This window comes from Mustela erminea, chromosome X (assembly GCF_009829155.1).
Source record: "Mustela erminea isolate mMusErm1 chromosome X, mMusErm1.Pri, whole genome shotgun sequence".
NCBI classification, from domain to species: domain Eukaryota; kingdom Metazoa; phylum Chordata; class Mammalia; order Carnivora; family Mustelidae; genus Mustela; species Mustela erminea.
Window position 1 is genome coordinate 86007042 of NC_045635.1, and position 14401 is coordinate 86021442.

At 39.0% G+C, this 14401-nt stretch overlaps 1 protein-coding gene across 2 annotated transcripts in view; it reads left to right on the forward strand.

Moving 5' to 3' along the window:
- The first annotated feature begins 379 nt into the window (after positions 1-379).
- FAM199X (family with sequence similarity 199, X-linked) overlaps positions 380-14401 on the forward strand; it is a 28204-nt gene continuing 14182 nt past the window's right edge. Inside the window, exons 1-2 of one of the 2 annotated variants that reach the window (XM_032330823.1) lie at positions 380-879; positions 10334-10553. In XM_032330823.1, the coding sequence (XP_032186714.1) occupies positions 683-879; positions 10334-10553 (417 nt within the window). In that variant the 5' untranslated portion in view covers positions 380-682. The remainder of the gene's footprint in view (positions 880-10333; positions 10554-14401) is intronic. The other variant, XM_032330822.1, reaches the window with a different exon arrangement.

A 14401-nucleotide genomic window follows, 5' to 3' on the forward strand; every position in this document is an offset into this window, starting at 1 on the left:
ATACTCACTGAATTGGGACAGGGTGGTCGAGTACGCTGGGAACCAGGGCATCTGGATTCTTTCTCACGCACTCGCAGTGTGACCTTGGCCAAGTCCCTTTTCTTAGGGCTGCCGCTTGCTGCTTATTAATCAGTCATGGGTAAAAAAACAGAGGTGGTTGGCCTAAAGCGCAGGGCCTTTCCAGCGCGAGGAACCCCAGATTCCACCCTTGGAGGGCAGGCGGGCGGCGGTTCAATTCCTCCTCCGCTCCAGCAGGGGGCACAGGGAGCGGCTTCCCACCGCCTTTCTTCTCCAAGCGGGCGCCGGCGGATTGCAGCAGTTGCGAGCGGCGAGCGCGGTGGGCGGGGCGGGCCGGGCGGCGGCGGCGGCGGCGGCGGCGGCGGCGGCGCGGCGCGGCGCGGCGCTGCGCTGACTGGGCTGGGCCGGGCAGCGGCCGCGACGGAGAGGGTTTCCGAGGCCACTGAGCCGCTGACGGGGTGGCCAGTCCGTTGCTGTGCCCTCTAGCAGCCTCTTACCGCGGCCGGCATTCCCTGGGCGGCATCTGGCCGCGGCGCTCAGCCTGTTAGCGAGCTACGGTGGGCACACCCCGGCTTGGCGGCGGACAGGTTAGAGTGGGGGAAGGGGCAGGCGCGGGAGCAGCCCTGGGCCACAGAGGGAGCCCAAAGCCAGGCCGTCTCCAGCCATGTCCGACGAGACGTCGGCCACCACTTCATACGAGAAGTTTCTAACCCCCGAGGAGCCCTTCCCGCTTCTGGGACCCCCTCGCGGAGTGGGCACCTGCCCGAGCGAGGAGCCAGGCTGCCTGGACATCAGCGACTTCGGCTGCCAGCTTTCCTCTTGTCATCGCACGGATCCACTCCACCGCTTCCACACCAACAGGTATGAACCGTCGCTGAGGGCAGGGGCGAAGTGCCCACACCCCTGCCTCAAAAGGGAGAACGCTGGGTCCCTCCCAAACCTGGCGCTCCGCCTCGGGTCTGCGCTTCCATTCGTCCCCTCCCCCACCTTCCTCCGACCGGTGCTCCTTCCCTGGCTCCTTCCCTGTCCCCCTCCCTATTTTCACTCCTGCCCTCCGATTTTCCTTTTGGCCAGCATTTTACTTGCTCCCTTTTCCCCATTCATCTTTTGACCATAGCAACGCCTCCCTTTCCCCTCCTGCCTCATCTATGCCGGGAGAATCCCAAATCCGCACCATCAGTTTTAAGATGCATCCGTGTTTCCATCCACCCGAGAAAGTTTAACGCCTTCCATTTTCCATATGCTCTAGAGATTTCGGATGACCATCTATGGTTCTTTTGAAAGATGGCACTTTGAAAGCTAGAATCTTCAGTTTCCTGATTTTTTTAAAAAAGATTTTATTTATTTATTTGACAGAGAGAGATCACAAGTAGGCAGAGAGACAGGAAGAGAGAGAGGGGGAAGCAGGCTCTCTGCCGAGCAGAGAGCCCGAAGTGGGGCTCGATCCCAGGACCCTGGGATCATGACCTGAGCCGAAGACACAGGCTTTAACCCACTGAGCCACCCAGGCGCCCCCAGTTTCCTGATTTTTAATCTTCCTCACAGCCCGATTTCCATCCCAACCCCATTTTTTTTTTTTTTTTTTGTGAAGCTCCAGGAAACCAGACAGTCCTTTTTTTTTCCCTCCTCCTTATGAACTCTTTGCTTTATCGCTTTAGGCCATGCCAAAATCTGTAAGCTTAGATCTGGAAGGTTCCTTCATGTAGCTTATCCCTTGGTTTGCTCCCCCAGTGGAGGGATGGAGCCAAGCTTAGGATGGGCTTGCTTATACAAATTTACTCAGAGGGTGCATCTCCTAACTGATTTTATTGGAAACTAGAGTGTTCTGGAGAATTCTCTCATGTAAGCATTTGAGTGTTACACCAAATGTGGGGGATGTGAAGATGTTGTACACATAGCCCCAACCTAGAATATAGGTGGATATTGGAGAGATACATACCAAGGTCTGGGAGGGTGTGTGGAGAACAAGGGAAGAGATGGGTTCAGCTATGGAAAATAATGGCATTGAATTAAGGAGTCTGGTTCTGATTTCTGATCCACAATATGAGCCTGAACAAATCCTTCCACATTTTAATGTCTTTTGCATGCCCTCCCCCACCTCTTAAATCAGCCTACAGATTTACTGAGATTCTACCAGGTACAGGCAGTGTATAAGACACGATTCTTACCTAAAAGAAAGTTAGAGTCTGTAACAGGTGTTATAGTTAAATAGGCAGAACAGCAGTATAACACAATTGAAAAGGAAGTGGTAGTAAATTTGTTACCACTCTTCCAAATCTTCATTGCAAAAATGAGGAAACTGAGGCCCAGAGAGGAAAGACTAAGTTCAGGGTCATAAAACTGAGTTAGGCACAGCCAAGATTACTTCTTTGGAGCCAGTGATGAAACTTGGAACAGAACTAATGGCTCAGATGTTATAAATGGTTGTTATAGTTTCTTCGACTGACTCACAGAAGCTTACTTAACCCATGATGTGTAATGAGTGTAATGTATTTATGAAATCAAGTGTGCTTAGGATTGTTTGCATTGGAAAACAGTATAAAATAATACTTTTGCAACTGTTATTTAAGTTTTGCAGCATTGGAGCAAGTCCTATACACAGGGAAGTGAAATGATTCCAGAATTAGCCTGCTCCTATGATGAGGGCAAGGGAGTGGGGAAAGAGGCTAAGGGTAAGCACTGCCAAAATTGGTGGGGTGATGAAGAGTGAAGCAAGGAGAAGAATATATTTCTTTTTTTTTTAAGATTTTATTTATTTATTTGACAGAGAGAGATCACAAGTAGACAGAGAGGCAGGCAGAGAGAGAGAGAGAGAGAGAGCGCGCGAGCGAGCGAAGCAGGCTCCCTGCTGAGCAGAGAGCCCGATGCGGGCCTTGATCCCAGGACCCTGAGATCATGACCTGAGCTGAAAGCAGCGGCTCAACCCACTGAGCCACCCAGGCGCCCCGAGAAGAATATATTTCTTACAGCTTGTTCTGTTCCTTTTTCTCCTTCCCATTTTTTTCTCTTGTGTTTTTCTATTCCTTTTCTAAGACCAAGGTAAGGCCAAGGTTGTTTTCCAGAATGGGAAAGTTAAGATGGAGGAGGTTCCTGTTCAACTCAAGTTTTTCCAAGTCAAACATTTTGTGTGCTTTTTAAAAACCTCCATCTCCTACCCTAATTTTCTGAAGGCTTGGAATGGCACTAGAAGGTTTAATGTATTTTGCTTTGTACCCTTTTCAGCAGAGATTAGGGGAAGCAGAAGTAGCAATATTTACATCAGATGATGTTTTTGCCCTAGGTTACCTTGCTTTTTAAATCTTTTCTCATTCTGGAATCTTCTTTCCTGTCCCTCCTCAAGATGGCATTTGAGAGGACAGTATACTACCAGTCAGTTCTTTTCAGGAAGAAGCAAACAGCTAAGTCATGTATGTACGCAAAGTTTAGTTTACAGAATTCTTTTATTTTGGATTTGCATGTGTCATATCTTTTCTTCACATCACCAGTTCAAGCAGCAATTTAAAAACCAGATCTCTATAGTTAAGTATTGATGTTCTGCTTAGGGTTTCGTCATTATAAAACACATTTTTTGGAAATAAAAACCTTACGAGTTGCTAGATACTTGGTTTACCTTTATCTTGCTTCTTCCTTGTTACCTGATAAGAAAACTGTGGAGCTTATTTAATGCCATTGATAAGAGCCTTATGATGATGGCAGTTTTGTGCCTGCTCATTTACTGGACTCTGGGCTATATTTTAAAATCTTTGTTAACCAAGGAATTCAGGGCACTCCTAATTTATGAGCCCTAAGTTTGAATGTTTATAATGTTCATATCAGAGTCACCTGTGACTTAGGATGACATATCATTACTCTAGGCTCTGTGGAAAATTACATGAACACAGTCACCTTCCTAAGAATTCACACATTCCTAGGAGTATCTTTTAGGATTTTATGACCCAGTTGGGTTTGTCTGGAAGTTTGGTAGAACAACATAAATTTTGATAAACCAAGAAACTTATTTTTTAAAGATGTATTTATTTTGAGAAAGAGTATACACATGCCAGAGGGGGGAAGGAGCAGGAGGAGAGAAGAGAGAAGCTCAAGCAGCCTCTGTGCTGAACCCGATGCAGGACTTGATCTCAACCTGAGATCATGACCTGAGCCAAAACCAAGAGTTGGACACCTAGCCAACTGAGCCACCCAGACGCCCCAATTATTTTTTAATTTAAATGTTAATATGGAATATATGTGGTGTGTAAGACATTTTTGTCTGGTTTGGAACAGGATGTTTCTGATGTAATTAGGGTTTTCTTTTAGCATTTGTCGATGGAAACCTCCACCATTATCAAAAAAGGAAGTCATTTACTAAATTGAAAAAATTATGATCTTGGTAAGTGCTATAATTAAATTGTGAGATGAAGGAGGTTAATATGAACTACCAGATGTGTTATTCTCTTCATCTTTTAGTAATACATCAGTACTTTCACATTGAATAATTGTGAAAAGTGAAAGGACAGTGTCTCACTTTTTCTTATTTTATTAAAGGTTTTATTTATTTATTTGAGAGAGCGAGAATGAGAGAGAGAGAGCATGAGAAGGGGCAGGGTCAGAGGGAGAAGCAGACTCCCTGCCAAGCAGAGAGTCTGATGTGGGGACTCAGTCCTGGGACTTCAGGATCATGACCTGAGCCGAAGGCAGTCGCTTAACCGATTGAGCCACCCAGGCATCTAGTGTCTCACTTTTGTACACCCTATTGGCAGGATAGGTTTCGTTGTTGTTGTTTGCCTTGTTTAGTTTTATCTTTTCCAATAATAGAGATTTTTAGCTCCTTAGAAGCAGCGCACAGGAAAGGGAGAAATTGAAAATATGAGAGAGTGTGAGATGACAGGAGATGGCTGGGATGAACTCAGAACATGAATGGAATATTTATTCTTAGAAATTACATGGAATGTTTTTTACTTCCAAGACTATAGAGAGGCTAAGAGGGATGAATAATAATACCAAGACAATTGAGATCACTAGGAGGAGAGGTGAGAATTTGAGTATAGTGAAGGGATTGTGTCATCTACTCTGACTTGGGGCCTTGATGGCCTATTGTGCTCCAAAGTTGTAGCAGAGGTTAGGGGTGGCTATATGGGTATTTTGGCAGATAAAATTTGCAGATAAATGTTCTTGGCTGGCACCTGGGTGGCTCAGTGGGTTGAGCCTCTGCCTTCGGCTCGGGTCATGATCCCAGGGTCCTGGGATCGAGCCCCACATCGGGCTCTCTGCTCTGCAGGGAGCCTGCTTCCTCCTCTCCCTCTGCTTGCCTCTCTGCCTACTTGTGATCTCTGTCAGATAAATAAAAAAAAAAAAATCTTAAAAAAAAAAATCTTAAACTAAAATTTGGGCAGCAAGCCTAGTTATTGCATTAAACTCCATTTCAATAGGATTCTTTTCAACTTTTTTCTTTTTTAAAGTAGAAAGTCTCCTTTGTGAATAATTTTATAGTTATAGCTAGGATCTTAGCATCAGGTAGCTTTCTCCTACTGGAAAAAGATAGAAGGGCTTTGCAGATTTGAATAGTTCAGTGCTGAGCACATGCTCACAGTGGTCATTTATAACATATTTTGAAACCAACAAAACAGTCTAAAAGAATCACTCTTAAATTTTTATTACAGAAGCTCACTTTAGAAAATTGGCATATGCAAGGGCATGTGGGTGGCTCAGTCATTAAGTGTCTGCCTTCAGCTCAGGTCATGATCCCAAGTCCTGGGATCAAGCCCCACATGGGGCTCCCTGCTCAGCAGGGAGTCATCTTCTCCCTCTTCCACTACCCCTGCATATATTCCTTTTCTCACTATCTCTTTCTCCCTGTCACATAAATAAATAAGATCTTGAATAAAAAGAAAATTGGCATATACAAAACTGCAAAGATCACTCATGACCCCTTTCAGTAAAGATAACAACTACCAACATTTTGATGTTACTTTTAATGTTCTTTTTATGTTTATATATAATTTTTAAAAATCAGGATCAGGTTATATATCATTTGTGACCAGGTTTTTACATTTATATTTTAAGTGTTTTTCTTTTCAAAAAATAGTCTGAAAATAAAATTTTTAATTTAAAATTAAAAAAAATTTTTTTAAGGATTTTGGGGTGCCTGGGTGGCTCAGTCATTTAAGCATCTGCCTTTGGCTCAGGTCATGATCCCAGGGTCCTGGCATCAAGCCCCATATCAGGCTCCGTGCTCAGTGGGAAGCCTGCTTCTTACTCTCCCACTCCCCTTGCTTGTGTTCCCTCTCTGGCCTTTTCCCTCTGTCAAATAAATAAATAAAATCCTTAAATTTTTTTTTTTTATTTTGAGCAAGAGAACATAGGTTGGGGGCATGAGGGCTCAATCCCAGGACCCTGGGATCCTGACCAGAGCCAAAGGCAGATGCTTAACTGACTGAGCCACCCAGGTGCCCCTGAAAATATAATTTTTTAAAAAAGATTTTATTTATTGTAGAGAGTGCAAGAGAACGTGTGAGTGGGGGGAGAGGCAGAGGGAGAGAGAGAATCTCAAGCAATCTCCGCAGTGAGTGAGTGCACAGAACCCCACGGGGTGGGGGGGGAATCGTCCATCTCAGAACCCTGAGATCATAGCCTGAGCCGAAATCAAAAGTCGAGCACCCAATTGACTGAGCCACCCAGGTGCCCCCTGAAAATAGAATTTTTAATGATTAAGAAACACCATTGGGGCGCCTGGGTGGCTCAGTGGGTTAAGCCTCTGCCTTTGGCTCAGGTCATGATCTCAGGGTCCTGGGATCGAGCCCCGAATCGGGCTCTCTGCTCAGCAGGGAGCCTGTTTCCCCTTCACTCTTTCCCTGCCTCTCTGCCTACTTGTGATCTCTCTCTGTGTCAAATAAATAAATAAATAAATAATCTTTAAAAAAAAATAAAAGAAACACCATTATTTAGATATGTTATTTAATTTCCCCATATTTTTTGGGGGGGCATATAAATGCTGCCATAAATGATACTGTTTAGATATGTTTGGGCATACATTTTTTCCCCCAGTTTCTATCTGGGGAAGTGATAGATTCCTGAAATGGCAATTACTGAGTCCAAAGGATAACTTTTTTTGAAGCTCTTGATACACACACACACACACACACACACACACACACACACACGCACAGTACCAAATAATCTCACTGGCAGTGGATAAAAGTACTACCTGCTTTGTTTTAGTTCACATTGCCTTAAAGTCATAATAACAATATTTGGAATTTATAATAGAATTTTTAAAAATCTCTAGTAGCAAAAATATTATTTTTCTATTTTATAAATGATTGGTTTGAATGATAGTATGAACCCAGTGTTCTTACCACTGTTAATTTAAAAAAAGGAAAAAGAAAAAGAAGCAAAAGTCTAAGAATATCCAGAATCCTGTTAAATCATTATAAAGTCATGGACCTAGAAAACTGAGAAACATACTGATTTTCCTCTATATTAAGAGCACAAAACCAAGCAAATTCCTGTCTTGTCAGTGATCTAGTCTTTTGAAAAGGAAAGTCATTACTAGTCATGGAGGGAAGCACATTTCTACTGAATTTTTGCAAGCTCAGAAAAAAATTTTCATTAAAAAAATTACCTAACAGCTTTTCCTACCACATAACACAGTACTTGGCCCATGAGACACTAAATGTTTGTTGTGTGGGTGGATGAATAAAGATTGAAAAAGCTCACATGCAATTTGAAGACAAAAGAAAAAAAATTGCACGGAATACAACATAGATGATGGTTTACTAGGTCTAGAAGAATGATTATCAATTTTTAGCTTTTATATTCTCTTATTGTACATCCTGAAAAATTTGGTTAATTCCACTAGGTTTGTTGATTTTTTTTTAAAATATGAGGATACTGCCTGCCTAGGAAGCATGTGATGAAACTAGGTATTCTAAGATGTTAGATGTTAGATGAATTTTAGATTTTGCCTATTTAACAAAGCATATTGACATCTGTACTGGTAGTTACTAAACCATAATAGTTTAGAGAGTGTGTGTCTGTGTGTGTTTTGATCCTTTAAAATATTCTACATTTAGCTCAAAGGAAAAAGTGCCATAAAAATGTCAAATTGCCTAAATTTTATAAATCAAGAACTTTGAAGTTACGATTAATAGTACAAAATAAGAGGGGGGGGAGTTAAAAAATGAAAAACATGGTTCAAAAAAATGGATTTAATGAGGATGAGAAACACCTAGTAATAGGTAAGTAACAGGATTTTCTTCAGGAAGTCATTATTTCAGTATCTTATCAGTATCAGATATACTAAATAATTATCTTAAGGATTAATTCCCTAATTAATTGCCTAAGCAATGAAGCAATGAAGATTATCTTGTTAATAGTATGAAGCTAGTGGAAATTCACAAAACAGATTTGTAGATTTCAAGACAAAAGTAAGCCTGCAACAAATACCACAAGTAAAGTGTTAATATTCTTAATGCATCAAGAACTCATAAAATCAGTAAAGAAAACATTAACACATAGAAAAACACTAGGACAAAATAGCTGATAAACATTTAAAAATTTGATCTTGCCAGTAATTGAAGAAATAAAAGTTGATATAAAAAAATTTTTTTTTCCAGGACACATGGGTGGCTCAGTCAGTTAGGCGTCTGCCTTCCGCTCAGGTCATGATCCAGGGTCCTGGGATTGAGTCCTGCGTTGGGCTCCTTGCTCAGTAGGAAGCCTGCTTCTCCCCCGGCCCGTTCTCACTCTCTCTCTAACAAATAAATTAATAGGATCTTTTTAGAAAATGTTTTCTCCCCCTGTCAGATAGCTCAAACTTTAAAAATTAAAATTCTAGTGCTGTTAATGTTGTGGTGAAATGAGGATGTTTTATATACTGCTTCAGGGAGTGTAGTTGGTGCAGTGTTTCAGAAGGGCATTTAACGAAGTATGAGAAGACCTTTAGAAGTTGTCATCTCCTTTGATTTAGTACTTTAAAGTAATCTATCCTGAAAGATAATATGTATTTTGATAAATAATTAGAAACAAAAAAGTTCATCTTGGTATTATATGTAATACCAAAAAAAATGGAAACAGCTTAAATATTATTGAAGGAATAAGATTAAGTAAATCATGAGACTTTTTAATTAGTGGAATGTTATATAGGCATCAAAATGTTTTCAAGTTAATAGTCATAGGGAAATGTTTAATATATAATATTAAGTGAAGAAAGCAGGATACTGAAATACGTGTATATGTGTGTGTGTTTGTGCATGCATGTGTGCAGAATGCTGATTCTATAAAAGATATATATGCATGTACCAAAATACTATGGATTAGTTATTGTTGGGTAATGGAATTGCTGGTTTATCACTCCTTTCTTATTCTAATGTCTTTGCAATGGATCTTGTATAGCATTGATACATAAAAGTTATTTAAACATGCTTTGAACTTCTGTATACTTTTTGCTTTTCTCTTGCCCTGCTGTGGCTACCTTCTCCCTTTAGTAATAATAATAATATAACAACAACAACAACTAAGGTGTTTTGAGCACTTTTTATTCTAAGACTTCTGTATGCATTCCTGTGTAATCTTCATAATAAGTCTTGAAGATGAGAACTCAGGCTTGAAGACACTTTGTTTTGCTTAAGATCAAGCAGCAGTCAAACGACAGCAAAAATTTGAAGTCAGCCTGACTTCAGAGTGTATTCATAATCATCATGCTATATGTGTTGTTTATAGATAAAGATGTTTTATTTTATTCTTAATTTAGACACAGTTTTCTTTTTTAAAAGATTTTATGTATTTGTCAGAGAGACAGAGAGAGAGAGAGTGCACAAGCAGGGGGAGAGGCAGGCAGAGGGAGAAGAAGACTCCCCATTGAGCCAGAAGGCTGATGCGGGACTCCATCCTAGGACCCTGGGATCATGACCTGAGCTGAAGGGACAGTGCACCAACTGAGCCACCCAGGCAGCCCTAGATACAATTTTCTTTTAAAATATTTTATTACACGAATTTTTAGACAAATACAAGAGTAAAGGGAATAGTGTAATGAACCTCATATATCCATCACCCAGCTTAACAGTTATTCACATATGGCAATATGTTTTATAGCACTCTTCATTCTTTATTCCCCTTATTATTTTGTGAAAAATCCCAAATATATTTCATTCATAAATGTTTTAGTATACATCTTTAAAAAATAAGGGGTCTTTGAAAATAATCACAATATCATTGTCATACCTAAAAATATATTTACATTCTTCATAAATGTCTTGAATGTATCTCCTATTAATATCTTAAAATTGTGTGGATTCTGGAGTTCCTGTTGTGATTTCTTTTGTGTTGTGTTTTTAAGGTGGAATTTAACTTCTTGTGGAACAAGTGTTGCCAGCTCAGAATGCAGTGAGGAGCTATTTTCATCAGTTTCTGTTGGAGATCAAGATGATTGCTATTCTCTGTTAGATGATCAAGACTTCACTTCTTTTGATTTATTCCCTGAGGGGAGTGTCTGCAGTGATGTCTCTTCTTCTATTAGCACATACTGGGATTGGTCAGATAGTGAATTTGAATGGCAGGTAGGTTTGTTTTTTTCCCCCTTGTATTACCATTATTACTCCATAAATAGAATAATGAATTTGTATTTTGATATTTTCATCCTGGCAACATTAAGAATTAGATGGAATATGTATCCTTTTTTTTTTTTTTGCTAATGTACAATTTAGGCTTCTGATGCTACAGATACCCTTTTGTGGATTTTCATGTGATTTAATACTTGTATAATGTTCCCATTAGTTTATATCATCAGTACTTTTCTACACATGCATCCAAGCAACTGTGTTCTTCCTGCATTTATAGTAAATAGCCTTTGTGTCCTTATGGACACAATATCCTTGCATTAGGGTTATGTTCTATATATCTAAGATCACAAACCACTGTTACCATAAAAGCATAAGCTGTGGTTCTGTTGTAAGAAATATAATTTCTCATTTTGTAATCTCTTCATAGTAGAGCTGTTTTTTGCCCTACAAGGTTTTGTGTGTGTAGCATATATGCCATGTAAAATGGCTTTGTGGCAAATTGTTTGGAAATTCTGCCTTATAATGAGTGCAGTCTATCAGAAAATGGAAATCATGTTATTGCAACATCCATTTTCTGATTGTAAAAGACAGTAACATTTGAGGAAGCTTTCCTTGCGTATAGCTAATGTTAATATTCCACAGATACTTGAATGCCTCCTATGTTTGAAAGCCATCCAAATCTTGGAAGTTAGATTCCAAAGAAGGAACCAAATATTATTTTATTTCAAACATTTTCTTATTAAAATAGGAAGACAGACTGGCATGAAGTTAAAAACAGTTCTCCAAGTCCCACTCTGCTCTGGTTACCACTGTTAAGAGCTTGTGCAGGTACAAGTATGTTTGCACAGTGTTAAAAACACACAAATGGAATCATATTTCAGCCAGTTTGGCCCTTTGCTTTTTTACAACTAACATCTCATTCTTTTCAATAGCTATATCACAATTTATTTAATCTATTCTCTAATAATGAATATTTAGATTGGTTTCAGTTTTTTCTTGTTATAAAAATGCAACACTGAAAATTAAGAGTTTTTAAAGAGGAAAACAAATCTAAAACACCTCTTTTTATATTTTATACTACTTCAGATGTTTCTGTTTTATGTACGGTTGTAAATATGATTTGCATAAAAAATTAAAATATTTTTAGCTTTTAAAAAATTGAGATAAAATTTGCCATTTTGATAATTTTAAAGTGTATAGTTCAGTGATTTTTAATATATTCACAGTGTTGTACAGCCATCACAACTATCTAATTCAGGTACCTTTCCATCACTCTAAAAAGAAATCCATACCTGTTAGCAGATACTACCAATTCCCCCCTGCCTTCATCACCTCCATCACCTGGCATCCACTAATCTACTTTCTCTATAGGTGTGCATTTTTACATATCATATAAATGTACTCATATAATATGTGTCTGGCTTCTTTTACTTGGCATGTTTTCAAGGTTCATCCATGTTGTAGTGTGTCACAGTACTTCATTTCTGTCTTAGCTTAACCTCTATAGCAAATACTGTAGACTTGGTGGCTTAAACAACAAACATTTATTTCTCACAGCTCTAGAGGCTAAAAGTCCAAGGTCAGAATACCATAATGGTCAGATTCTGGTGAGGATCCTTTTCCTGGTTTGCATATGGCTGCTTTTTGTTTTATCTTCACATGGAGAGGGGAGAGAGAGCAAGCTGTGCTCTCTTCATCCCCTTATAATTATGGTCACCAATCCCATCATGGGGGGTCTACCCTCGTGTAAATGTAATTATCACCCAAATCCCTACCCCCAGTTCCTCCAAACTGAGGATTAGGGCTTCAAGATAGGGATTTGGTGGTGGTGGTGTAGGGAGGGTGCACACATTCAGTCCACACTAATTCCTTTTCATTGCTTAATAGAGATGGACACATCACATTTTGTTTATCCATTCATCTGCTGGTGGTTGGTTTCCAGTTTGCAGCTATTATGAATATACTGCTGTGAACATTCAGATATAAGTTTTTATATGGATGTATCTTTTTTATTATTGAAGTATAGTTGACATACTATGGATGTATATTTGTAATTCTCTTGTACATACACTTAGGAGTGGAATTGCTGAGTCATGTGATAACTTTATGTTTAACTTTTTGAGGAACTTCCAGAGTGTCTTCCAAAGTGGCTGTACCATTTTACATTTCTACCAGCAATGTATGAAACTTCTAATTTCTCCATGTCCTTGCCAAAACTTAGTATCGTGTCTTTTTTATGACAACCATGCTACTGTATATAAAGGGGTATTTCATTTTGGTTTTAATTTGCATTTCCCTAATGAGTAATGATGTTGACCATCTTTTCATGTACTTATTTTTTATATGCTTGCTGGTGATTGGTGTTCTTTTTTGGAAAAATGTCTATTCAAATCCTTAGCCCATTTTTAATTTGTGCTGTCTTTTATTGTTGATTTGGAAGAGTTCTTTATATGTTATGGCTACTAGACCCTTATACATGATTCACAAAAGATCTTTCCTTTCCTGTGGGTTGTCTTTTTACTTGATACTGTCCTTTGACACACAAAAGGTTTTAATTTTAATAATGTTCAGTTTATTTTTTCTTTCAGTTCTGTGCTTATGACGTCGTATTTTAAAAAACCATTGCTTAATCCAAGGTCATACAGATTTTCACCGGTTTCCTTCTTACAGTTTTATAGTTTTAGTTTTTACACCTAGTCTTTGAACCATTTTGAGTTATTTTTTGTATATGGGAGAAGATGGGGGTACAAAGTCATTCTTTTGCATGTAGATATTCAGTTGTCCAAACATGATTTGTTGAAAAGACTATATTCATTGCTTATTGAATGGTCTTGGTATCCTTGTGGAAATGAATTGGTCATAGATGAGTAGGTTTATTTCTGGAGTGTCGGTTCTGTCCCATTAATATGTATGTCTCTCCTTATGCCAGTACCATACTGTTTTAATTGCTCAAGCTTTGTAGTAAAGTTTGAAATCAGGAAGCATGAGGTTCTTGTTCTTCTTTATTAAGATTGTTTTGGCTATTGGGGATCCCTTCTGCAATTCCACATGAGTATTAGAATCAGGCTGTCCATTTCTGCAAAAAGGGCCGTTAGAATTTTGGTAGGGATTGCATCAAATCTGTTATTTTTAGTGTCCAAGCCTTGTACTTCCTTGGTTCAATTTATTCCTACATATTTTATTCCTTTGATGCTGTAGAAAACAGAATTGTTTTCTTAATTTCATTTTTGCATTGTTCATTGCTAGTGTGTAGAAATAAAACTGATTTTTGTATATTGATTTTTTTTAATCCTACCACTTTGCTGAACTCATTTGTTAGCTTAAATGATTATTTTTCTCTGTGTGGATTCTTCAGAGTTTCTGTGTTTTAAATCTTGTCATCTGTGAATAGAGAGATAGGCTTTCTTCTTCCTTTCTAGTCTGGGTAGCTCTTTTTTTCCTTGCTTAGTTCCCCTGGCTAGATGGCCAGTGAAGTGTTGAATAAAAGTTGCAGAAATGGGCATCCTTGTCTTTTCTGATCTTAAGAGAGAAGCATTTAGTTTTTCACCATTGAGCACAATGGTTGCTGTAGATTTTTCATAAATGCCTTTCATCATATTAAGGAATTTCCCTTCTACTCCTAGTTTGTTCGTTATTTTTACCTGAAAGAACTATTTACATTTTGTCACAATGCTTTTTTCTGCATTTATTGAGATGATTATGATGTACTACATTGACTTTTGTATGTTGACCCACCCTATGTTCCTGGAATAAATCTGAATTGGTTTTGTTCTATGTTCTTTTTAATATGCTGCTGCATTTCATTTGTTAGTATTTTGTTGAGAATTTTTGCATCTGCATTCATA